The following is a 27,444-nucleotide window of genomic DNA, read 5'->3' on the forward strand; positions in this document are numbered from 1 at the left end:
CTCAGAATGTGGGCAATAAATGGTATACATATCTCATATTTCCCAATTTGTAATTAGCGAATATCCCTTTAGCAAGTGCTCAAACCACGAAGTTCTTTGGTGAAGAAACTTGATCAATTGACTGCGCATCATAAATTGCTTAATAGGAAGCTGTAGACATCATAAAACTAATGATAAATATGCTGCACTAATGAAATTTTCAGAACATTTACATAAAATAATAAAGTATACGACTGCAGCTTAAGATTCTCTTAAAGATAAACCAAAGCATAACTAGAGAAACTAAGAGGAGTATACTATCAAATCGTCAAATAAATGTTTTACTAAACTTTAGCTTAATGTAAAGTGGACCGTAGTTAAAACACATTTCTAGTGCTATAAATACACTTCGGAAGAGTACAAAGAATCTGCGAGATCAAGATGAGATCGGTTGAGTTGAGTTGAGTTGCGTTAAGTTGCGTTGCGTTGAGATCTCTGACAAATGAGGCGTCGTCATCTTGAGGCACTTCCTGCCAACGCGACGCGTGCGCTGCCAGAAATTGCAGGCAATTAAAAAATTGTGGTTTTGGGTTTTTAGTTTGTTATTTTTTTTTAGATTTGGATGGAGTTTTTGTTTAGCCTCATGCCGGCAACACTTGAGTTTGAATTAAAAAAGTACACAAATGAAAATAAAAACAAAACGAATCGAAATCGAATTGATTGACACACTGAAGTGCGTGTGTTGGAGCTTTTGTGTGTTCTGTTCGCCAATGGCCAATGGCCAATAGCCATTTGCCATTTACCATTTGTGTTTATTTAATTGTTGTATAAAAACATACTTGTATTTGCTCAGTCTGAGTCGAACACCGAGAACAGTATTTCAATTTTAGCTACTTTTTTTTTTGTTCTTTATTTATTATTGTTTTTTAACGCTTCTTTCGATATACATACACATATATTGTTTTGAACTTTTTATTCAGGCTGCATTTGTTGTTGGGGTTTTTGTAGCTTGGGCACGGCAGTTGTGTTATATCTGGTACGTGTTGTGTTCGAGAGCCATTAGCATGGAAATCGGAATGGGAATCGACATGAGAATCGAAATGGGAATGAGCATATGTTTGCTTTGCTTACCCCAACCTCAGCTAGTCAGCTAGCTGATAAGCCGAAGATTCGCTAATCTTTGCGCATTAAGCTGTTTTCGCTAAATAGCCGCAAATCTGTGAGTTGCATGTGATTTGAAGCTAAACTTCCGCGCTTTATATATTTGTTATTGCTGTGTGTGTTGTGTGTACTTGTAGTTGGCGTTTAATTTGCTTAATTGACTGACCCTCTGCTTAATATCCGGCCTTTCATTTGTCATTGTCCCGTTCCGTTCAGCAAGTCATTCACATCCTGCTCCAAGCCCAATATCATAACTTACTCTATAATGCCTTATGTGTATGTGCCACCCAGGGGATTAAGAGGACTACGGACTAAGGACTCGCAACTAGGCATGCAAAATAGCACTCGCAGTGCCTTGTCATGCTGCGCCTCAAAGTTCAAGGACAATGGTCCCCCCTCCCCACACACAATGTTGGGCGTTAACCACGCCGAAACGTCAAATGTAAATTTGAATAATGAAATGTCAGCGTGGGCTTGGAATGATGTGTGTGTTTGAGTGAGATTTGCTTATCGATATATGCAAATGGCCAGCAGGACTTTGTGGCCACACAATTCCTAGATTTGTGATATTTGATCATTGCAAAATATAGTCAAATTAATTCATAGACTTTGCACTTAGTTCGTGCACGAACGAAATAAAACTTCTAGTTAGATTCAAGGTCACGACAACTGCCCTAAAATTTACCTATACTTGAGTATATCACGTTTTTTATATAACACTTTTCAAAAAAACATTTCAAAATTATAAATTTCAAGCCACAGTCAACATAAGCGGAGACACAAACCAATTCCATTTTATGACACCTCATAAAAGTATGCATCATTTCGTTTATTGACTTTGGGATATTTTATTTGTATTTGGAGGGAAATTAAAAAGGACTTTTTAGGTAGAAAACTTTTGAATATCAAAACAGTTTAACTTGACCTTGATTGCGGTATTCTGTGATTTGTGGTTTTTAAACTTTCGAATATTGATAATGTAATATGAATAAAAAACCATAAGTGCTTACCTATTCACTTGAATCACTCGCAATTAACTAATAATATTCAATACCCACAATTTGTCGTACTTAATGTCAGAGACTTGACAGAATGAAATCGGATCCCATTGAAAGCACCCACACTCATGATCAGCGTCACGATGATGATGGTGATGTTGTTATTGTCGTCGTTGTTGGTAGTAAAGTCAATTTGATGATCGTCACATCGTTTATAATATGTCATAGCAAATAAATGACAATTTATGGCAGTTGGCACGATGGAAAAGTTCGAGATGCACTAAATTAATTAAAATCAAAACATTTCACAAAATTGCTTGGCCTTTGTCTTTCTGATAAGCGCCTATGAAAATTGCACTACATTAATTCAGGCGGCGCTGTGGAAATTTTTTTGCAAACGTCACGCCAAAGCATGGGATGGGGTGGGCGTTGTACCAATTTCATATTTGCACCAATAAATGTTTAAATAAGTAATTAAACACATCATAAAACAATTCGCATTGCTGATTGCACAACTTTGTTTGCTCAAGAAGTGCGCATGACGTCACAATTGACGTTTCGATTCCGAGTGTCTTCCATATCATCCTTCCCCCTCGACCTACTCTCCTCTTCACTCTCAACTCAAGAGCTCCATTTGATAAGCATTACAGCATTCAATGGTAACAGGCAACAACAATGACTAGAACATGTCTCCTTGCTTATGATTAACGTCGCAACGTTGCGCGCGCGCTCTCTTGCTCTTGTTTTGTGTCTTGCTTTTGGTCTTGTTCTCTCTCGCAGCTGTCGCACACAAGTGGCTCTCTCTTTGTGGTCGTCCCGCTTCCACCTTCTGCAGCACCTAGACTTCACATTTTTACCGATTGTTTTTAGCTCTCTGCTAATTGCGTCGTACGTCGTAGCAGCGCACAGTGTCGCATTTAATTCGCTGCTAAGAAATTACTATACAGAGGAATGTTTATTGTATTTAGTAATTAATACATTTGGTTAATTTTAGAGAGAAAAAAATATATAAATATCTGACAATTATGGATGTTAAATTTTTTTTATTTGTTATATTATATCCAGTATTTAATACTACATTTAAGAGTAAAAGAGTACTGGCTGCTTGGGCCTTCGATGTTACAATTATTCAAGGGTTTATTTATTAAACAAACAATTTTATAAACCAAAATTAGATTTGCTTACTAATTATTTATTAATCAAACAATTTTATAACCAAAATTAGATGTGTTTACATTGAACATTTTTAGGCAATAAATAAATTTGTTTAAAATATTTTAAAATAATTAATTTCTTAAATTTTTTGGGCAATAAATAAATTTGTTTAAAGCATTTACAAATAATTAATTTCTTATGTAACAAAATAATATTTGTTTTTACATTTTTTATAAAATAAAATAATTTTGTGCTCATTGACAATAAATAAAAATTATTAATATATTTTAAAAGTATAATTTTAGTAAATTAAGAAACAATAATGAAATAAGTGAATACCCGTAACAACAAAATTACTTCAATAACAAAAAAAATATATAAATGTATGCATCTGTAGTCATGTAAGTGCATAATTTTCCATTCTTACTTCACAACTTTTAAAACGTAGGTGTTTACAAGTAATGTGCCGATAATATTTAACTATCTTCTGATTCACTATTAACAATTCATTTTTTTAACACTTATTTTTGCAAATTGGCAATAAAAAAAACCTATGAATGGTAATTATTTCATATTAATCACTCGCAATTAGTTGTAAAATATTGTAATGATCAGTTTCACACCGACATTTCCCACTGTGCGACGCACTGCGCTTGCCGCTTTTGCTTTTTTTTTCACCGTCTTCGAGCGTTTCGATTTTCGCGGTGCGCACAGTATTTGTTGTTGAGTCAAAGTGCGCGGATCGCTTAGAAGAGAGGAAGAGGAACTCCTGTAAGCGTGTCGCTAAAAGTTAATAAGTGTCGTTAAGTGAACTCGGTGTTTCAGTTAGTTGTTATTGCAAACACCTTTTTGCATATTACTTAAAAAGGTGGCATTTATAGCATTTCCAAAAGGTGTCAAAAAGCTGTCGAGCTTATCAAAGTTAATTATTAAATAAGGTAAATACTCAAAGACATTTCGCATAACTCACTAGATTTACGATCAATGTAGGCTCCTCTGCCTTCCGCTGTACCTTATATTTATTTCTCTTTGACCTTGTGCCTCACCTTCGTTACCTTTGTTACCTTTTTACTTTGTTGCTCTTTAACTACTGAAATCCAAAAGATGATCTCAACAAAACTTACAAATTTGAAGCCCAAAACACACGTGTTCACAAAACATTAAATATAAACGGAAAACATAATATATTTTCTACTTTTGTGAGTCAAAAAAAAAATGAGACGAAAAATAAAATAAACCACAAACGATTCTGAGAAATTACAGCTATTCTTTTATAGCGCTGTGTTTTGCGTTGCAGATAAAAAGATATATGCTTTGATTTAAAAATGATGCAGAGCTGCCAAAAAATATTAAAATAAAGACATATTCACTGCAAGTACAGTGAAGACTCAATTTTGAGGAAACGCTTTTAGCAATGTGATTGAACTTATGAAAGAAAATATAAAATATAAAAATTTAGATTCTTTATAAATTTATGTCTAATTTTGATTTATTTAGTTTACTTTGAATTGAAAGAAAGAAAAATTAATAGAGACTAATTGTTTCCCCTGTCATATATATTCTAATTATTCAGTTAGCTTTAGACAGCTTCCCCTGTCAAAGCGGCGATGCGTGAAATGATGCGAACATCTATTGTATAGAAATGCTCGTAGAATTTAAAGGGTACACAAAACTAAATATATTTACACAAAGTAGAGCTAATGAGCGAAGCAGAACATAGCGTGCATAAATGTGTTTAATAATTTTGTAAGTAATTATAGTTACTACAATTATTTGGCTCTGGCTTTAGTGCGCTTTATACTTATTATATAGTATCTCATTCGTCCAACAGAGTGTGTCTCCACTTTCGAAGGCCTTTGCCACGATTATATGCTGAGTATGATCGATTACGCCAGATATGGAGCTCTACTTTTAGTTGGACAACATTCGGTACTGCATACAAATTTCAATTTAAAGTGAACTTTATGTCTTTTTAAGTGATAAAGTTGCGCTAGAGAAATGCGGCGATGATATCAAAGCATGTCATCAGGCTGACGATCGACGACGACATGTCTGCGACAGATCTGCGCGCGTATAACAGTTGTGTATAACACTTGCTAAATTGATCTAATCCCGTAGAAATTGCATCAGCGCTTGCAAATTTAAATGACACCTACATTGTGTCGTTATTATTTCCAATGAAAACTCTTTTCTTTTCCATTTTCTCACACAATTGAGTGTAAATTTCGTAGAGTGCATCTAATGAAATTCATTCGCAATTAATTTAGCCACATTAATTGTCTAATGCCTTTAATTACTTTAGAAAACAAAACAATCTCGTTTCATTTGCAACTTTGTTTGATTAATTTTATTTTTATTGTTATTATTCAGCTTGAGATTAATGTTGCCGCTAGTCTGGTTTATGACTTGACAAGTTCATGAACTTGGGATTGCGGTTGTGTTTTTGTGTTAATTTAAAATTCAAGATTCATTGCTTGGGAGGAGTGGAAGCACACATTTGATATCATGAAAATTAGATCATTATGTCAACACAATGTTTACTTTCCTTCAAAGTTTATTTTTATATTTTTAATTGACGTTGTTTAAGTAGATAAGGTTATAAGTTGACGATTATTTAATAAACTAGATAGAGAAAGTGTACTTCTTTAGTTAAATTTTGAATTCTGAAAATTCGAGGATCACCCAGCTAACATTGAAGTGATGAGAACAACAGCAACAGATCTAATTAGTAATTACTACCTACTACTAATTAGTACACTAATTAACAAGCTATAATCCCAGGCTTTAATTACGAGCTAAAAAGGCATTCATCAGTTATATCTGAGGTGTTTTTTTTTTTAAATATTTTCATTTATTTTTTTGTTAATTGGAATTTATTCGATCAGCTTGTGCTGCTTGGAAGGTGTCAGAATGCATTGTACAATCGAGTGTGTAATAATGTTATATGCAAATGCGAACGAATATTGTTATTAATATGTTACTTATTATTAAATGGAGCGGCGTCTTTTGTTGCATTGTGTGCAAGAATTCAGTTAATTTGTGTGCTTCACTCAGAGCGTTTGCGTTAATTTGTCGAACAAACATTTCAATTTGACGTGGGCGATCGGATTTTATGGCAAATATCACGCACGAATGCAAGACGACGAAGTATTACGGAATTGACTACTCGTATTCACTCTTCTGCACTCTCTGCTTGCTGCCGTAATAAAAATGGGATCATACGCTATCAAATAACGCGTTTAATCAGCTCAGCCTGCGTCGATTTCATTATTTGCCAAAAACGAATCATTATCAGATAAGCTGCATCTGATTAATTACACGCTATCATCCATGTGCCAGTTATTTGTGCTACCACTTGACTTCAGTTCAATTGGCAAAACATGGCTATACTTAGTTCGAATCATATGTTATATGGTGTACTAGCTATCTACAGGTGTTTTTATATCCGTTACCCACAGGGTAGAAGGTTATTATAAATGTGTGTAACATTCTCTGTTGCTTTGGTTGACAATTTGGTAGGTTTTGTAAGGATTAGTATATTAATATACCAAATGTAGATTTCGGTATATTTCAGTATTATTAATGTGTGTTTTATTATTATACTAGTATATCAATATACCCAATGTAGTCTTCGGTATATTCCAGTATTATTAATGTAACAATCATTGTACTACATAGTATATTTTAAAAGTGTTAGTATATCAATATATCACATGTGGCGTTCGTTACATTTAAATACTTTTTCGATATATTGAAAAATATTCATCTGGTATATTTATTAATATATAGTATATTTTAAAAGCATTAGTATATGGATATTCCAAATGTAGTCTTTGGTATATTTCAATATTTTTTCAGTATATTCAAAGTATAACACTAAAATGTTTTCGCTTTTATAGAAATGCTATAGTTGGCAATCCGGTATATTTTGTACTATACTGTATATTTTAAATGAATTAGTATATTAATATACTAAATATAGTCTTTGTCATAATTAAGTATTTTTTCGGTAGATTTTTATAGTTTGATACTACAATGTTTTGCTTTTATTAAAAGTGGATAACGGGTATCTCACAGTCGAGTGTTGTTTTCTCACTTGCTTTTAGTTTTGGAATGCCGTTAGCTTGTTCCATGACTTTTCATTGGGGAAATCTCATTAAATGTGTAGTTCTATACATTGTAATTAATTTAATCACCATTTCGAGAAGTTAAGTGATTAATACTCTGAGTATTCATGACAAATGCGAGTCGAGAATTTTCCAGCCAAACTCGTTTGGTACTTTCAAGATCGAACGACATTTCTGAAGATTTATATGTTGTGGTCTTCTATCGGATTACGATGACATCAGAGTTGAACCTAAACACAAGTTGAAATTTACATTTAAGTGAAGCGATCCCAACTTATCTATCGAGACAAAAAGCACTCAATGTTTTTCGGGTGCGCCTGCTGTCAATTAAATTACAAAATATTTATCAATTTCTCAGTTGAATTTATGGCGAACCTCAAACAAGATGTCACCCCTTCAACCCCTTCAACGACCCCTTTCAGTCCCAATTGCCCAATAAAAGTGGCCACTGTCAATTAAAACGATGTGCGGCATAGGTTTCGATATCAAAAGAGCAGAGCACTTGAAATCATTTGTCTGATATTGATATATAGCCCACAAGCACACTCAAGAAAGGCGTGAAAGACAACGACTAGCAGATACCCTGTATGGTTAAAGATTTGATAATTATACACATCAAGAAAAAAATGTGCTGAAATCAAGATTTAAATCTGGAATCAAGATTGTATAATGTCAAAATTGAGCCAAGAAGGTTCATCAATATCGAAATTTTACAAAACTTATAACTTATATTAAGATTCTAATCTTGTTTCAACAATGGAAAAATCGAAAAATTGAACAAGGCAAAATCTTATATTTAAAATTTTAAGAAACAAGAATAAAATCTTTTTTTTGGTGCTCAAAAAGTTCTTAAATCAAGATTTGCAGTTTTCTTTTTTAATCTAGAAAACCCCATTCTTGAATCAAGATTTTAATCTTAAAATAAGATGTTTATCTTAAAATGCAAATTTAGCATAAAAAGCTTGATTGAAGGTATTTTCAATCTAAAAATCTTATTTAAATATCAAGATTTTTCAATCTAGGTTATTTTCTCTCTGTGTAGATTTAAAAATACATTTAAGTAGGGAAAGTATTTTATTGCACTAATCATTTTGATGTAGATTGTTGATATACTATAACTGTCATTAGAAATTTAATGATTAATATTAAACATAAAACGTGTGAAAGTTATAATCAACACTTTTAAATAATAATCTGTGATGTAGCAAGTCATATTTGTTTGCAAATATTCAATGTCAAAGCAAGTATCTATATCAAACTAGTTATACCAGTATTTGTTTTGTCAAATATAGGAATTACTTTTAGAATGATAAGAAAAAGCTTAATATGTACTTATAAACAAAAAGTAATGCTCAACATTAATCTATTATATTCGCTTAGTATTAAGGCCTTTAATAATAATCATTCAATTTCTAGATTAACAAATTAATCATATCTTAAAGCAACTATACAAATTTGAACTTGAATTGTAAATGACAAAATAATTATGTTAGTTATTATTGAAGTGCTGTCTACCCTTTCTCTATAGTACTTAATATTATAGGGTATTCAAATAGGAACAACTCGATATACTTGTTAGCGAAGCAAGTCTAAAGTTTTCATTTGTAATACATCATTGCGTAATAGCTGATTGATATTAATGGCTAAAACATTAAATTCAGAATGCATAGATCATCTGTTGTTGTTGCCTCAGTTGATGTTGCCTAACTTGTTGTTGTTGTTGTAAGCTGTGTGTGGGGGCATGGCCAACCACTTGTAACCCATTTTGGGGACTGGCAAACTGAACTTGACCGCGTTGCGTCCAACACTTGCGCCAAATATGTAGAGAGTTGTGTCGAATCTTGCCACAGTTGTAGCCATATCATGAGTAGGCCTTTTGCCTTGGCCAACTATCCAAAGTGGCCAACAGTGCTAATCCCCCTGGCGTGTGCGATGAGGCTGCGGCTTAAAGTAGTTGTTGATGTTGCCAATACAGTTTGTGGCCAAATATTTGCACAGATTTTATGACTTGTTGCCAATTAAATGTGGTTTCCACTTGCGGGAGAAAGCCTTATGTGCACTGTGAGAACTCACTTCAAATGATAAGATAAAGCTTTGATTACAACAATTGGATAATGCCTAGACAATGCAGTTAATTGTTTAAAGAGCTGCGGATAGAAGCCAAGTTGAAATTACTTGGTTAGAATGAAGTAATGCGATGACAAAACTTTTACAAGCAGCAATAAACATAAAACTTAATTGTGTAGTAGCTAAGATAACTAGTGCGAAAATAAGAATAATAATTGTATTGACGTTTAGCTTAGATTAAGTAATTAAAGAAAGGAAGATAGATGCTTTCACCAGCAAGATTTCATATGACTAAAATTATGTGAAAGTGAAAGAAGAAAAAGAATATGACATTTTTATACCCGCCATTCATAGGGTAGAAGGGTATTATAACTTTGTGCCTGCAGGAAATGTATGTAATAAGCAGAAAGAGGCATCTCCGACCCTATTAAGTATATATATTCCTGAGATGATGAGAGAGATGATCTAGTCATGACTGTCTGTCTGTCCGTCCGTCTGTATGAAACACTGGATCTCAGATACTCTAAGAGATACAGCTTTAATTTTCGACAGCATTTGTTATGTTTGCAGACCAAGTTTGTTTCAAATTTTTGCCACTCCCACTTCCGCCTCCTCAAATCGATAGTATTCGAATAAGAAGCGTAATTTGGAAGCCAGAAGCTTGGAGCTTCAAGTCTCGATTTTTGGTACAGATAATAATTTCAATGAATATTTGGTTGCAATCGGATAAAAAGTCAAGAAGTTAACATATTAAGTAAATACTTTCGTATGGAAGAAAACTTCACTTACTACGGGCCTTAGTTGCTTTGTGTGATAATTTGGTATATTTTGCACTCTATGGTATATTTTTAATGTAGAATGCAGTATGTCAGTATACCAAATATAGTCTTTGGCATATTTGTGGTATATTAATTCGGTATATTTTAAAATTATTACCGCACTGTGTTGATTTCATTTAAAATGGGTAGCGGGTATCTCACAGTCGAGCACACTCAACTGTAGCTTTCTTAGTTGTTTTGATTTATTTATTTACTCTTATCCTTTACAGATTAAGAACTCAGTAAAGGCATGTTTATTTATTTAAAGACCAATTATATATGAAGTATTTATATTACTTTATTTGCTGAAAGACCAATGACTACTATATAACTCAATAATATAACCATTAGTCATAAATTACATTTCTTGAGCGAAAGAAAGTCTAAAAGTTGCTATAAATACTTCATATAAACAATATCTTATAAAAGAAAAGATATTCCAATAAACTATGAGCTAAAAAGGAAGAGAATTAAGTATAACACTAATAACAATAAAATAATCAGTTGTTGAGCATCCGTTTACTAATTAAACACAATTCAGAGCTATTAATAGAGTTCAGTCCGAATGAAGTAGTCTGGAGGTGTTTGATGAGCCAATTGGGTGTCAAGTCAGCGAAGTGGCTGTCAACTAACGGAAGTGGTTGTCACAAATGTCTCGCCTCCTCTCTAATTGTCCATCGTGTCCACTCCATATTAATGTATGTTATGTAGTACAGACCATTGCGACTAGTTTAGTCATGCCCCTATTAAGCGTTGCATTTGAATGCGGTCAGCGATCACTTAGAGACAACGACGATTCGTGTTGAACAATTGTTCACTTCCAAGTCGACAGCATAATTAACAGCCTGACTTTTCTTTTCGCGTTGCAGTGCATCATTGTTGAGCCAAACCGCAACCGAAGAAGATGGGCAAATTCGAGTACTCGCTGGGCCTCAATGAGTTCAAGTCAAAGGAGCTGCGACTGTGGCAGGCGCTCATTGGCGAATTCGTTGGCAATCTGATACTGAACTTCTTTGCCTGCGGTGCCTGCACACAGCCCGAGGATGGCACCTTCAAGGCTCTGGCCTTTGGCCTGGGTGTCTTCATGGCCATCACAGTGAGTGCAGAAATAAATTACCGCATTAATTGTGTAATTAAGAAAAGTATTTGCTCCTTAGATTGTTGGCCATCTGAGTGGCGGTCACGTGAATCCAGCTGTTACCGTTGCCATGTTGGTAGCAGGTCGGATCAGCGTTCTCCGCGCCGTCTTCTACATCATCTTCCAGTGCCTGGGCGCCATTGCAGGCACTGCAGCAGTCAAGGTGAGAGTCCGCGCTTCATAGTGTTTGTCTTCGCTAGACTTGCTAAACTCTACACTCTCCTTCCCTTTGTAGATTTTACTCGATGTGGACTATCACAATGGTTTGGGTCACACTAGCCTGGCTCAGAACATCACCGAGCTGCAGGGTTTGGGTATTGAATTCTTCCTCGGACTCGTCCTGGTGCTGACCGTGTTTGGTGCCTGTGATGCCAACAAACCGGATTCCCGCTACACAGCTCCGTTGGCCATTGGCATGGCTGTTACTCTGGGTCACTTGGGCACCATTCGTTATACGGGCGCCAGCATGAACCCAGCTCGCACAGTGGGCACTGCCTTTGCTACCGATAACTGGAGTGCTCATTGGGTCTATTGGGCTGGTCCAGTGCTGGGCGGTGTGGCGGCTGCTCTGCTCTACACTCAGGTGCTGGAGGCCAAAGAGTTGCCCAAGAACAACGAAGCAGCTGAAAAATATCGCACACATGCCGACGAACGTGAGGTGAGAGCTTTTGCGGCTTGGCATGATAAGAGTTTCTACTGAAACCCAACACATACACATTACGCCCACACCCACACACACACAGATACTCAGAAAACAATGATTGTAAATACTGCATTGATAACTGTTACTTTAGCGTATTTCCCATTTCGATTAACTGCTATCTTTTCTGTTTCCATCCACAGCTACGCAAGTTGGAAGGAACTCGCGACTACGCTTAAGGATCTAATATCCACCTCTACCTGTCATCACTTCAAATGCTCATTAACCTGCATTAAATGGAATACAAGATCGAGTAGAAATGCATTAAGCTCACATTCTCGACTCCATTTCGTTTTCGTCTTGAATAATTCTGCGTATACGTGTTAATTATTGTTTGTACGAGTATTTATGTATTTATTTATGCGAGTTCATTGTTTAAACTAATACCTGTTTATATTTAAGCTGTGCTTAACACAACCAACAACAAATTATTTATGTATATTTACATCATGAGTTCATAATAATAAAAAAATCAAAACTCACTCCGAAAATACTTTTTTTTTATGAATGGGAAGTTGCAAATAAGTACCACAACAATTCCGAAAATAGAAGAATTCTTACTTAAAGTGTGTTGCCTACTTTTGGGAGTCAAATGAAAAGTGAAGAAAAGAATACTGAAGAGATAGAAAATCTTTGGAGTAAAATTTGTTGCAGACTTTCGGGCTGACATGAATAAAATTTATTGAGGGAATTTTTTATAGCAGTAAAAACGAGTTGCACACCAGTGAGAAAATATGTTATTAATTGAAAAAATTATTAACACATAATTAAAAAACAAGAAATACATATTTAACAAATTTTTGTTTTTAGACAATTATCACGGGGAGATAATTTGATAGATTAAGGTGATTTATTTTATGCAGCTGAAAAGTATGCTACAAAAAATGATTAAATATTCGTTACTCAGCAACAAATGACAAACAGCAAAATAAATTCGTTGCATACTTTTCGGCACCTAAATAAATGTAATAAAATGAGTCCTAGGCAATCATATTGGATATTTAAATAACCGGGCAATAGCTTAAAGCTTTCGACATTGTTAACCAACACTAAAACGCATTGGCGCCAAAAAGCTCTCATTGTGCAGGGGAGAGAGCACATGAGTGTGTGAAACAGTGTTTGAAAATAGCCCCAAAGCGACATGCGCCAAACTCACGAGGAACACAAGGAAAATCGGAAAATTCGGCGCACAGCCTCAGTTGACGTCGTTGCGTGTTGGCTGCCAGCGTAAAAGACACAACCTTCACGTCCGTTGCGAAGAAAGTCAATAAAAAACGAAATTAACATAACTTGTGTCCAAATTAAATATGTGAAAAACGCAAAACGGAGTGAATCAAAATTACACTCAGCTAATGCTGAAAGCCATGTGAATTGTCGCTTGAAGGTGACGAATGGAAGTATTGATGAATGTCAAGTGAAGAAAATCCAATCAATACAAATTCAGTGTCAAGCTTGTTAAAAGCCAACAAGGCCTGTGTCGCCCACAACACACGGCTAAAAGGAAAAACGGAGACGGCAACGACAAAACGGCAAACGGCAAAACGGGCAGAAAAGCGAAAGAAAAAATAAAACGGCCAAAATAGACGCATTCTGTGTGTGCGTGAGTGTGTTAGTGTGTGTGTGTTGTGGCATGCTCGAGTTTAAATTTGCATTAGGTGTTGGTTTTGGTTTTGGCCCACTTTAGCTGCCAAATCGATTTCTACTTAAATATTATGAAACACCTGCGCGACAACCACTGTGACCTCTGAAGCTGCCCTCAGGACAGTGTTAACGTTAACGGCATTTTGCACTACCAGTGTTAATCAATAGAACCAGCTGCAGCCGAGCATAAGGTAAACCAAAGTTTCATTCAATAAACCAACGCAACCCAAAATGCAGTTTCTTCTCGCCTCTTTTTTAAGTGCTGTGCAATAACAACAACAATTCTATGCGTGAACTCATTGCGACTGCGACTGCGACAGCGACGTCGACAGTAGCTGCAAGTGAGTGTGAGAGCTGAAAGGGAGAGCACGCAGCCAGCCAGCGGAGAGAGCAACTGAGAGTGAGAGTGTCATAGCTTCAAGAGAGAGCGAACGCATTGCAATTGCCGTGCGTGCTCGTTTCTGTGTGTGTGTGTGTGTGAGTGTGAGTTGTTTACATTGCGCCTTGCTCTGTTTTTTTCGCCTGGTTCACATCTCAGCTGTGTGTGAGCTGTGAACCGTAAGCTCTAATAACCAACCGACCGACCGGCAGCAATAACAAAGAGCAACCGGGGATTAAGCATTTATTTAACTGCAGCAAATAATTAAAGCATTTGGCTAATCACATACTCTCTCTCTCGACCATGTGATAACCGTTAATTATCTAAGCTACACACACTTGTTCGCATACTTAAGTCGAACACTGTCCAAAAGAGGAAGCTTCAAAAATAAGACATAAAACTCGCATTGTTTTTTTTGCTTGTTTTTTTGCTAACGAAAAACTAAGAAAAACAACTATGTAAAACAGTTTTTTCGTTCCTATGTTAATCTGTATTTGTCTGAAGCAACAGCTGATTTCATTTATTACGTATCCGTTAATTTGTAGTTTAGGTTCCTGTCTAATACCAAAAATGAATTATAATTATTTTTGAGAAATAAGAAAATTAATTATAATTAGAAATTAGAAATAATAAATTAGAAATAATAAAATTTTACAGGATAACAAATCTTTGATTAACATATAGATAATGTAATTTAACAAAATCAAAAATGAATAATTTCATTTTTTAACTACAATACCAAATTTTAGTTTATTTTCTTACATTTATTTGACTTTAATTGAAATTTATATTTATTTTATGCTATGCAGATATTCTTCATATTTAAAAAAAATTGATTATTTCGATAAGAAATAGAATAAATTGTATTTAGGAAAAGTTGTAATATTCAGATTTCAATTTCCATTTAGTTTTTAGATAAAAAAATTTAATAGTATTTACTATGCAGATATTAGTTATATTTTAACGAAAATTGTATTACTTAGAATCTAATATCCAATTAGTTTTTAAAGATTTACTAAGCAATTGAACAAAAACAGCATCGTAGTACCATGAGAACACATTATATGGCAACTTATCAAGCTCAATCTACATACATTAAAACTATATAGTTTGTAGGTTACAACTTCTTTTATACTTTGGCATAATGTCCGAAAAGTATGCTACGCTATATATAATATTATGCTATCTCTTCCCCTCTTCGCAAGAGTATTCAAAACCTTAACCTGAAAAAAAAAGAAACTATCAATAAATAAATGTGCGACATTCTTCTGCAATTGCGACGCACAGTGTCCCACATAAAATAAATAAATAAAACAAAAACGCTTTGCTGCTGTAGTTGATGTAGATGATGTTGTGGTATTGGCGCATTTCTTGACACTTTGCCAAAGTTCATTGTAGTAAATATGCGAATCAAACAACGTGAATCTTTCGACAATCTCGACAGATTAAAATGTAGTATACAAATAAGCAAATCAAAGTGGGAAGCAAACTTTGATGACCAAAGACAATATTAACTGCATATATACTGATTTGTGTGGATTATATATAGAGTGGATGAGTTCAATGTTCACATCGCTGTGGTCGCAAATTGAATTGTTTCACACACTCGATTGACATCAACGGTAGCCATGACTTGGTCTTCTTCTTTCTCTCGGGTCTCACACATTGACCTAGAACACTTATTAGAGGTTATGCGTTCGCTATTATTAGTGTAGATGTATAAAAAACATATATGTCCATATACTATATATGTGTATGAATATCTTCTATATATAAACAATGCTAGATATTGACGTACGCATTGAAGAGTGAGGCCAGTGAGGTGGAAATTTGATAATCAACACCGCGATTTCAGCTTCACTCGAGCCCAATTTATGGCTCGTAAATGTGTCATATTAACTGCTTGCCATGAAATATGCTTAAATTACTCAGCTACAGCCTCCAATGTATCATATTGGTTTATATGTATCATGAGTACATAAAGTCTGCTGAGTTCTAGAGTCATGTATGTAAGTCGACGGAGGCTGAAAGATTAATTTACAATCCCTCGGAATCAACTTTTTATGGCACCCTTTATTTTTGGACTTTGTTCTTGGATTTCTTTTCTGAAATTTAAATACTGTAATGGGAGCAAGCAACAATTTAACTATTCCAATTCTTAGTGTATGCTGGAACTCAAGCATAAATTCTTATTTAATTAGAATAAGATATATTTTCACTTTTATACCCGCTACCCGTAGGGTAGAAGGGTATTATTACAGGCAGAAGGAGGCATCTCAAACCCATTAAAGTGATATAGATAGACTTGTCCGTCTTTCTGTCTGTCCGTCCTTATTAACACCTAGATCTCAGAGACTATAAGAGATAGAGATATAATTTTTATTGACAGAAATTATTATGTTTGCACGCAGTTCAAGTTTGTCCGTCAAATTGTTTGCCACGCCCACTTCCGCCCCTGCAAAACGGCAAAAATCGAAAAACAAGCGTCATTTTGAAGCTTGAGTTTTGGTACAGACAACACAACAATAGTTGTTATGATTTCTGAAGATTTGGTTGCAATCGCATAAAAATTACAATTCTTATAGTATGAGAAATACGTTTGTAGTTGCCTTGGGTGACAATTTAGTTGTATTCGATAATATATTATGAATATAGTACTATATTTATATACCAACTATAGCCGTATGTGTATTTTTAGTACTTTTGCGGTATTAATATACCGATATATATACCGCATTATTTTTATTACTAATATTAATTTGGTATATTTTAAAATTCGATGGTATATTATGAATATAGTACTATATTTATATACCAACTATAGCCGTATGTGTATTTGTAGTACTTTTGCGGTATTAATATACCGATATATATACCGCATTATTTTTATTAATAATATTAATTTGGTATACTTTAATATTAATACCGCACAGCTTTTCTTTTACTCAAAATGGGTAGCGGGTATTTCACAGTCGAGCACACTCAATTGTATCTTTCTTACTTGTTTAAATATAGCAACAATTTAACTATTTCAATTCTCAATGGAGGCTGGAACTCAACCATAAATTCTTATTTAATATTAAAGATATACATATTGTATATTCATTTTAATATAGAACTCTTAACTATATTCTAAATTTAATTTAACTATATAGTAATTTTAAATACTTAATATATATTTTCATGTATCTTTTCAGTGACAATGACGTTATAATCAGGCATTCGCTATGAGGTTGAGACGCTGCAGAACTTAGCGCATCTATGCCGAATCGGCCCTAAAACCATTCACAATTTCAAGCCATATCGTATTGGAGTACCAGGTCTGTACTTCCCCCTTAATAAGTATTATACATTCAGTTAGACAATGTATCATTTGCAGAGAGAAGAGGTAGAAGAGGAGGAGCGAAGCTTTAAAGCAAAATGTGGACTAGAGAAAACGCAGCCAGCAAGTGGCTGCTGGCCTTGGCAGGTAATCACTACAGTGAAACACTCGACATAACGAACTGCGTAATGCATAATTAAGGCCACTTTTGTCTTATGGGCCATCAAGTTTTATTAGCTCTAACGAAGGGTGTACTTCAAAGCCAAAGCGTGAGATTGTTTACGATTTCCGAAGAAAACTAAAGCAACAACAAAAAAAAAGAAAACCAATAATCAAATTGTACCACTTGGCAGATGGACTTTTATTTTTACAATAATCGTGGACCAATATAGAACGTGTGCAGTGTATAAATAGCTCAGCGCCCCGAAGAGGGTCGTCTTCATAGACTCACAATCTCGCATTCACATTCACATTCACATTCGTATTCTCATTCACATTTACATTCACACTTGAGATTTCGCGATCGCGGCTGGCCAACGGGTCGTATCAGCGATGTGTGATATGAGTGATGATGTGACAAGCAAATTTAAACAATAAACAACTGAATTCAAATTAAAAATAATAATGAGTATTGTGAGACAAGAGACTTTATTTTGATAATCGTACTTTACTTAAACATTTCTCACACTTTATTGGCTTACAAATTAATTTACAAATTTCATTTCACATATTTTCCATCGACGTATGTATAAAATAAATTGTACAAATAAAAGTTATTTTGGCATTGGCAAAATTCGGTACGGCTGATAATTGTTTTCCAAGTAAGTTTTACTTTCCGTTTCCAAAATTAAGCCGTTCGTTTTGTTTTCACTTTTCCGTTTACCTTTCCTATTTTCCTTTTCAACTTTTGCGTTCGTACTAAGCTACTATTTGTGCATATTTCTTTTGAGTTTGTTTCGTATTCGTACTAAAAAAAAATAAAACAAAATAAAGAAACCTTAATACGTTTAAGTTTGTCTGGCGTGACAAAGGTTTCAGCAACCTTGCAGTTAAATTGGCGACGGAGTGTTCTGCAAATCACATTTATTATATTTCAAAGTTTATTAACATTAAAGAATAACTCTAAAATATTTAAATTTATAAAGATTTATTTGAAATTGCAAACAAAATGTTAAAATATAATAATTACTAATAAGAAATAAGATAATCAGACTTCAACAACGATTTAAAACTAGTTTTGAATTGAATACTTAATAGTTTTCCAACACTAATGTTGGCCAATATTTATCGATAACTTGAAAATGTAATAATTACTAACAAAAAATGTGATAATGAGACTTAAAAAACGATTTAAAACTAAATACATTGATTATTTCTTGCTTCTCCAAAACTAATGATCGTCAATATTTATCGATAACTTGAAAATGTTATAATTACTAAAAAGAAATGGGATAATCAGACTTCATCAATGATTTACAACTAGAATTGAATTGAATACTTAATAGTTTTCCAACACTAATGTTGGCCAATATTTATCGATAACTTCAAAATGTAATAATTACTAATAAGAAATATGATAATGAGACTTAAACAACGATTTAAAACTAAATACATTGCATATTTCTTACTTTTCCAACTTTACTGATCGCCAATATTTATCGATAACTTGAAAATGTAATAATTCCTAACAAAAAATGTGATAATCAGACATAAACACCGATTTAAAACTAAATACATTGAATATTTTTTGCTTTTCTAACACTACTGATCGCCAATATTTATCGATAACTTGAAAATATAATAATTACTAATAAGAAATGAGATAATTAGACTTAAAAAACGATTTAAAACTAGAATTGAATTGAATACCTAATAGTTTTCGAGCACTAGTGATCGCCAATATTTATCGATAACTGCAAGCTTGCTGTGCGCCTTGTAATCGCCAGTGTTGACACCTTGTAAAATAAACGTTAATCGTAAGTGCCACCATCAGTTGCGTTTGCGTTCGACTCTGTTACGTTTCGTACCGTTCCGTTTCGTTCTATTCCATTACGTTCCGTTCCGTTTCGTTTGGTTCGATTTAGTTTGGTACGATTACTGATACTCGTAAATACTCGTAGCAGTCTCGTGTCCTGTACACACGTGTTCTGTTCTGTTCCGCATCTCAAAGTGCGTTGGATCACAACTGTGTCGTGCTTGTACTCGTACTTGTAACTTGTCTTGCAACAAAAAAAAAAAACAATATTCAAAACAAAAAAAACATTACACCTTGTAAAATGAAGGACGTCTCGTTTAAAACACTGTATAAATGCATTGCCAACAACTATGTATAGCATTACTTATAAGCGTAACTGTATCACAAACAAAAAAAAACCAAAAATTCGATACCTCCCCATCCTCGAGAGCTGCTCTACCACTTTACACTCGCTACTTAACTCCAGTTTACTTCAGTTAACTCGTAGGTGAGGTTAAATATCTTATCTAAACTTGACTGTGTTTCTGTGTGTGGCGCGCATCCCCAGAGTTTGTATGTCCCCCCAAGTCCAAAAGTCCCCTCGGCAAACAGAGTCCTCAATCATTGGAGTGATCAAGGAAATTAAAACAAAAAAGTTTTAGTTTCTATTTGAGTTATTTCAAAAAGATTTATATTACCCAATTTCCTAATCATTTCCAATTCAATTATGAATTAAATTCATTATAGAATTCTTAAATACGCATTACACAAAATTATAACTAATCCTAACCTCTTTGATCGCTCTCCATTGATTGACGCCGCGTGCCGAGGTTTTCTTTATAAATGTCTGTAATTTCCACCTGTTTTCCAACGCAACTTTTGAACTTCATTTTCATTTTCCTGTCTTCTACTTTTGCTCTTCCTTTCATTGTTTATTTGCAGCCATCTTTGGATTTCTAACATTCGTATGGATTCCATCTGCCTCAGCCGAATGTCAAAGTATGAATCCATTGATCCTTTGCCTATATTAAACTGCTTAAATATACTACTATTACATAATAACTTTTTTTGCAAAAATACCAAAAATACAAAATAACAATTATACAAAAAGTCATGCATAAGTATATGTATTCTAATTGTAACATTTTTTAAAAACAAAAATCGGTTAACTCTCAAATTAATCGAAGAACGAGACTTTTATATTTACAAAACAAAAAAAAAAAAAACAAAAACAAAAGGCTCTGTGAATACGCAACAAACAAATTTGACTATAAATGTTTTTTGATAACGAACTTACTTAATTGATTTCTCCTCTCGGCCCCCGGCCATATCTTTTGATTTACATATGTCTCTATATATATATGCAAAAGCAATTATTTCAAAAGAATCCCTGCAAAAGATTAAGCTAACGCTTTCCTCAATTCGAACTGCATTTCCATTCAAATTATCTCGAGCTATTATCATTTCTTTCATGGCATAAACCTGCCAGCATATGTTCAACTGCAAACACAATCTTAATCGCAATCTCAATCTCAATCTTAATCGCAATCTCAATCGCAATCCTTAGACCTCATGACGCCATCCTTATCCTAAACTATTCTTTACCTTTCTCTTATCTGACTTATCTTTATTTGTGAATGTATGTGTATGTGTGTGTGTGAGTGTGCTGTGTGTGTTTTTTATTGTGTGTGTGTTTGCATGTTTGAGGCACTCCCAAGCAGCATCCTTTATCCTTTACACTGTGTGTCCTTCAAAGTGATACTTTGCATGCAGACATTTGTTCATTTATTTAAAGCACTTGAATTTTGCACTCAATTATACAATTGAATTGAGCACTGAGCTCTGCAAAATGTTTATTGAATGCAGCATGTTTGATTTTAGTTACTTTTAAATAAGCAAACTGTATTTTTTTTATAAACAATATTTATTTAATGAATAAATTAAGCATTTATTTGGATTTAGCATAAAATATACATAGATTCCATGCAGAGTCAAAAAAGTTCTAAGGATACATTTTAGGGACGATTTTCTATAATATTTATTTTAATCTTTATCTTTAAAAAAATTCAAATAAAATAGTTTTAACTCACAGAAAGTTTTAGCATCCAATTAGATTGAAATTTTTTGAAGTTGTCACCTGAAATATATATTTCTGAAATAAAATTGTAGCTATAAACTTTTTTTTTGCGATGAAATTCAGGAGTTAAAACACTTTGTATAAATCCAAAGATTTCAGATTTAAAATTGGATCTATTAATTTCAACCTTTTTTTAAGTAAAATCTCGAAAACCATTTTTTATATATTTACATAAAAATTATTTTCAATGAAATTTAGAATTTTAAATCCAAAAATTTTAGATTTCCTCTTTTTCTAAAGTGAAATCTCTAAAAACATTTTTCTTCGATTTTCTGAAGATGATTTTAAATTTATTATCCTCTTTTTTAAAGTGCAGTCTCTAAAAGCAATTTTGTTCAATACAATTAAACACTTATTTTTGTTCAATACAATTAAACACTTATTTTATCATTTCTAGAACGCATTTAACGAACGCATTTCATGCAAGAGTTCGATTTCAAGTTTTACACACTTTTTTTAAAAAGCTTTTTTGCTTGATCTCCACGCAAGTTTTTAGCGCCTGCCTTTGTTTCATTTGTATTACCACACCCGTGTTACTTGTAGATCATTTAGAAATGTACAAATACCTATTAAATAGGTTTCCAGCCTTTGACTGAACAAAGCGGCAAATCAAACTGATTGATGAACTTATTGGAACATGATAATAATACAGATCTGTGCTTTATACTGCAGCGCGTTCGATTTACTGTTACGAGTGTGATTCCTGGACGGATGCACGCTGCAAGGATCCCTTCAACTACACCGCCCTGCCCCGCGATCAGCCGCCTTTGATGACCTGCAACGGCTGCTGTGTGAAAATGGTGCGGCATCAGAGATCACGTAAGTGTTCTGAGAAATAGTTCAGCATCTGAATAAGTTGAAGTGTGATTTGGATCTAATTATACAAATGGGGAACAATATTTGTGATTACTATACGATATAAGCCTAAAATCTTTTCAAAATTGTATTCTTTTTTTTTATTAAAATGAATTTACGTCTGTCTGCCCGTCCGTCCGTCTGTTTAAACTCGCTGTTCTCAAAGAAAATGAGAGCTAGCATATTCAAAATTTCAGTAAAAGCAAAAAGTTTCATATAGAAAGATTTTCATATTATAAGATTTATAAGATGATTCCCATTTTATGAGTAAAACTTTCATTGCAATGCCTTAGACAAGAGAAAAAGTACGAAATTACTAGGAACTAGTAATGACAATATATTTGAAGTATTTAACAGGTATTTATGTTCAAAATCAGATCTTTCGAAAATTGATTCAAACATAACAAAAAGATTGTGCAAATTAATGAGTTTAGGGATACTTTTTTTCTACAGTCATCGATTTATAAGGTATATGTCACTGCCTATATTGTATATCTCTAAAGTTTACAAATACAGCTGTGAACTTTGAAATAGCAGTGCTTACGATTTACGCGTTTATATCCAAAATATTATTATAAACGCAACTTCTAGACAAAATTTAGTTATAACAGTTTAATGTATTAATTTTTAAATAATTCAACCATTTTTTCGTTATTGGTAACTCAGTATTTTAGAAAATATGGATAACAAAAGAAAAATTCTCAATTTTGAAGTACATTGAAATAACAGTGTTTAAAGAAAAATATAAAAATATAAATAACTTAATCCTACTAATTTACGAGTTGAACAGGATCTTACATTTTATTGCATAGAATTTATTGGCTATTTGAGCTTCACAGCAAAAAATCAGTTTAGTTTCTTTTTCTGTGGCACTGCTATTTCAAAGTTCACAACAGAAAGTAAAACATTTAAAAATAATGAGTATAGGGATACTTGTTATCCACAGTCATCGAGTTATAAGGTATATCACTGCCTATATTTTATATCTCTAAAGTTTACAAATACAGCTGTGAACTTTGAAATTTAGTTTTTTTAGGTATTTAAAGTTCACAGCTGTAAGTATTACATTTAAAACATAAATGTGAGTTAGGAACTCAAGTGTTGTTATCAAGAGGCGTCGCGCAGCGTATTTGGCAGTCGAGCAGACTCGACTAGAGCATTCTTCGGTGCAGATGTAACGGATCTTCTCGCTTCTTGTCCTTGCAGCGTACGAGGTGGTGCGACGCATGTGTACGTCACAGTTACAAATCAATTTATTCATGGTCGATCACGTGTGCATGATGGAAAGTTCAGGCAATGGACATATGTGCTTTTGTGAGGAAGATATGTGCAATTCTAGTCAAAGTTTCAAGTCATTCGCAAGCCACGGTTACCAGCATTACCTCATGATCATCACAGTGCCATGGCTAATACATCGACTCGTAGTACAGTTTGTGCACAGTTAGACAGAATACAGAACATGACAAAAGAAAACCAACAAAAAAAAAAGAAAAAGAAAAGACTACTTAATCCGACAGAACACAACAAGAGACAAATTCATGAACAGAACAAATGTTGAAACAGAAAGAATGAAAGAAAGAAGCGTTGAAAAGAACATAGAGTTACCACACACCTTACACACACATATATGACATCACACACACTCTTACACCTACACACACACATCTATCTATAGATCATAACATCTACTCGTAACTTTCAACTTGATTTGTAGCCAACTTCTGATTATTTAAGTTTCGTTCTGCAAGCACAGTTCTCTAATCGAATCTTCAACGAGTAGATCCGCACATATTGAAAATGATATATATATCTACATATATTCAGTATAAAATAATAACAATAATGAGACGATGACGATGCATACGAAACTTCTACAGAATGAAGAAACTGCATAAAACACAGAGTCTTCTTGCTCTTCTTCCTGCTACTCTGTTTAGTTAAACAACAAAAAATACAATATATAATACTATATATATATAGTATATAATGAAATATCCAAAGATTTGAGAAGTACTCGTATGCGCGCTTGTTGCACTTGCCACATAGAACATAACTCGTAATACTTGGAATGTTTGCTACACACACACACACACGTAACGTTGAGATCGAATACGATTTGGAAATTTGCAATTTGAAATTTTGACATTTGACATTTTGAAATTGAATTGAATTGAATTTGAAATGCATGTTGTTAATGCTATAGCATGTAGCGCTTAAGTAGGTACTCGTATCTTGTAGTTACATTTCATTAACTTTTGTTACTTACATTTATAGAAAGCCCAACAAAAACCAATATGAAAATCAGTTATACATTATTATCAACAAAAAATAACCGAAATAATGAACCTACTCTATAAGTAAGCTTCTAGGATATTTACTTTAACTAAGCAAATGTATAAATTTGTTTTGTATATATGTTATACATACTATATATTTACTTATATATACTGTATCTGTAGTATATCTGTGTGTCCACCCACATCGGGAATCGATTCGAAAGCGGAAAACGAATGGAAAGGAATCTAAGTATTGTGCAATGTCAATTGCCGCATTAACTCAAATGAAATTTGCTCATCCAAGTTTATTCCAAAGTCACAGAACTTCACAGAATACGAACAATTAAAACAAAACTCTAAACACACAAATAACTAAAAACAGACACATCAAATGTTACTCCAACTCGTACTTCTTAATACTCCTTATAATTACTTATTATTATTATTATTATTATTATCGATACTTATCTCTAGTCTCTAGTTTAAGCTAAGCTCTTTGTCCAATCATATCATCAACGAGTACTTCAAACTCCAGGAGTTACCAAGCTACGAGTTAAACACATCAAATTTTAATAATAATTTCCATGTCCAACTAGTGTATAAAGTATGCTTTCGGTTCATCCAAATTCACAATCCCTTGATTTTGCCCCACAACAAGTGATAATTAGCCAGTAAGCAGTCCATAACAAAGAAAACTACCCCATTTGCATAGGCTCTCGGAGACCCTTTTTTGCGTCCGATTAAAGCACTATCGATAACATTCAATTGTCACGAGTAGCGCTGTGTACCGGGTATCTTGAGGTCGGGCAGCTCGATCATAATGATGGTCCTCATGTTTGTTATTCATGCTAGTGATAGTCTTAAAAATCAATTCATCAATTTGTACTTAAACATACGATTATAATGTAGCTTTTGATTTGATTTTTAATCATTCGATTATTCGATTACTCTTAAATTGTATTTTAGGCATATTATATACAATTTTGATTTATGTAATTGAACAAAAAAAAAAAAAACAAATTGGCTAATTGGCAGAAATAAACATTTTTTACTACAATACTACTAAATACATTGTAATACTATCTCATCTCGACATTTGTATTTGTACTTGCTTTGTATACTTTGTATTTTCTCAACTTTCACTCACTTTTCTCCTCTCTCTCTCTCTGTTTCGCTCTCCACTTGCACTATCCATCTGTAATATAGTTCTAATTATCAACTTAGTATCGGCTTTTAGTTACTAACTATTTGCTCAACTAATTAATTACTCTTGTATAAATAACAACAACAATAACAACAACAATATAACAATCAGCAACCCTAGGACATGCTTAATATATAAAATACTTGTATCAAAACTCATCTCCGTCCAAGCGTGACGCATGTTCTCTCGTATCTCAATAGTCCCCGATAACCGATAACCGATAGCCGATATCGATCATCGATAAATGATCGTTCGCCCAGTCGTGCTCTTTCATCATCTATCGAAAGGTAAGTTCAACGGGCCTTTCTCCTCTGCACCATATTCTTCTCATTTCGATTTCGATTTCGATTTCGATTACGATTACGATTTCGTTGCCCCTGGCTCAAGCGATGATACCTGGCCTACATATAAACATAAATAAATATACAATACTTGTAGTTGTTACTAAGTACATGCACTACTCCATTACACCCCAGAGATTTGTATAACTCTTTACACTTGGCAACCCTATTATTCCCCCATATATATTCGTTTCGTTTCTAGTATTGTTCGGTTTCCGTTTTCGTTTGAGTTGAGTTTGTGTTACTTTCTGGTATGTTGGTTTATTTGACTCTATCATATATATACTAACATTAACATATATATCAATATATATACTATATAAATAACCAATTTCGGTTTGTGAATGTGGACAATATTCTTATAACCAGTATTTGATTGAAAGTTAATGCGTTTTCCAGTTTCTATCAAAAAACAAAACAAAACAAAATACCAAATTTAATGCAATCACCACACACAGATTTGTAGTGCAAAAAAAAAACAATAAAAAAATGAAAAATATCATTTTAGTTTAGTACTTTTTGTAGTTAAAAAAAAAAAAACAAAACCATCTCTCTCTCTATCTCTGATCTATTTCTCTTTCTATCTCTTTCTCTACAACTCTTTATCTATTTATCTTTATCTGTATACATATTTCTATCTCTCTCTATTAATATTTACTTTACAAATTCTTTTTCTTTTCTAATATATTTTCCACAAACAAATATAAAACATAGAACTAGACACTTCTTCTTCCGTAGTAACCACACAACAAAACAAGCCACACTTTCCATAATTGGGATATGCACTCGTGACTCTGAGATTGGGATATCACATCAAAACAAGGGATGTACATACATACAATATAGTTTCTTGAGTCAGCATGAAAGGACCATTCTATAGACCACAAAATGTATATATATTCATGGGCTTGTCAGACAGTTTGATCCGCTTCTTTAGTTTCAAGTGCATATCCAACCACTCAAAAAAACGAAAAATAAAACAAAACAAATACAAAAACCGAACCACTTTTAACTGATCTACAACAAGCACAAAACCAACTCTCAATTTCCATAATATCGTGACTACTGTTATACAATACAATAGCAGGATGCGAGTGTTAGCGAGTTCAGACCCATTTTGGAGCCACATCCATAGATTCCTCACAATACAAAAAGCACTAAATTAATATCAAAGACTTTACCAATATAACAG

At 33.6% G+C, this 27,444-nt stretch overlaps 2 protein-coding genes across 7 annotated transcripts; both read left to right on the top strand.

Moving 5' to 3' along the window:
- Positions 1 to 4,008: 4,008 nt before the first annotated feature.
- LOC132791703 (aquaporin AQPcic) lies at positions 4,009 to 12,625 on the top strand. 2 transcript variants are annotated; one of them, XR_009632929.1, is made up of 5 exons: positions 4,009 to 4,231; positions 11,175 to 11,401; positions 11,463 to 11,606; positions 11,679 to 12,206; positions 12,287 to 12,625. XR_009632929.1 is itself a non-coding variant. In XM_060800735.1 (5 exons), exons 2-5 carry the CDS (start codon positions 11,210 to 11,212, stop codon positions 12,320 to 12,322), a joined length of 795 nt encoding a protein of 264 aa, XP_060656718.1. In that variant the 5' UTR covers positions 4,010 to 4,231; positions 11,175 to 11,209; the 3' UTR covers positions 12,323 to 12,625. The 2 variants fall into 2 exon arrangements, 1 of the variants encoding a protein (XP_060656718.1); XM_060800735.1 differs by having other exon boundaries at positions 4,010 to 4,231; positions 11,679 to 12,101.
- A 704-nt stretch (positions 12,626 to 13,329) lies between these two features.
- Positions 13,330 to 27,249, top strand: LOC132789894 (protein quiver). 5 transcript variants are annotated; one of them, XM_060798221.1, is made up of 7 exons: positions 13,330 to 13,975; positions 17,361 to 17,483; positions 17,543 to 17,632; positions 18,259 to 18,306; positions 20,382 to 20,438; positions 22,249 to 22,395; positions 23,638 to 27,249. In XM_060798221.1, the coding sequence occupies exons 3-7, from the start codon at positions 17,584 to 17,586 to the stop codon at positions 23,874 to 23,876; spliced, it is 540 nt and encodes a 179-aa protein (XP_060654204.1). In that variant the 5' UTR covers positions 13,330 to 13,975; positions 17,361 to 17,483; positions 17,543 to 17,583; the 3' UTR covers positions 23,877 to 27,249. The 5 variants fall into 5 exon arrangements, with proteins under 5 accessions (XP_060654204.1, XP_060654206.1, XP_060654205.1 ...); XM_060798223.1 differs by lacking the exon at positions 20,382 to 20,438 and having other exon boundaries at positions 13,332 to 13,975; XM_060798222.1 differs by lacking the exon at positions 18,259 to 18,306 and having other exon boundaries at positions 13,332 to 13,975.
- The last annotated feature ends 195 nt before the right edge of the window (positions 27,250 to 27,444 follow it).

The sequence above is a fragment of the Drosophila nasuta genome, chromosome 3 (genome assembly GCF_023558535.2).
Source record: "Drosophila nasuta strain 15112-1781.00 chromosome 3, ASM2355853v1, whole genome shotgun sequence".
Lineage (NCBI taxonomy): Eukaryota > Metazoa > Arthropoda > Insecta > Diptera > Drosophilidae > Drosophila > Drosophila nasuta.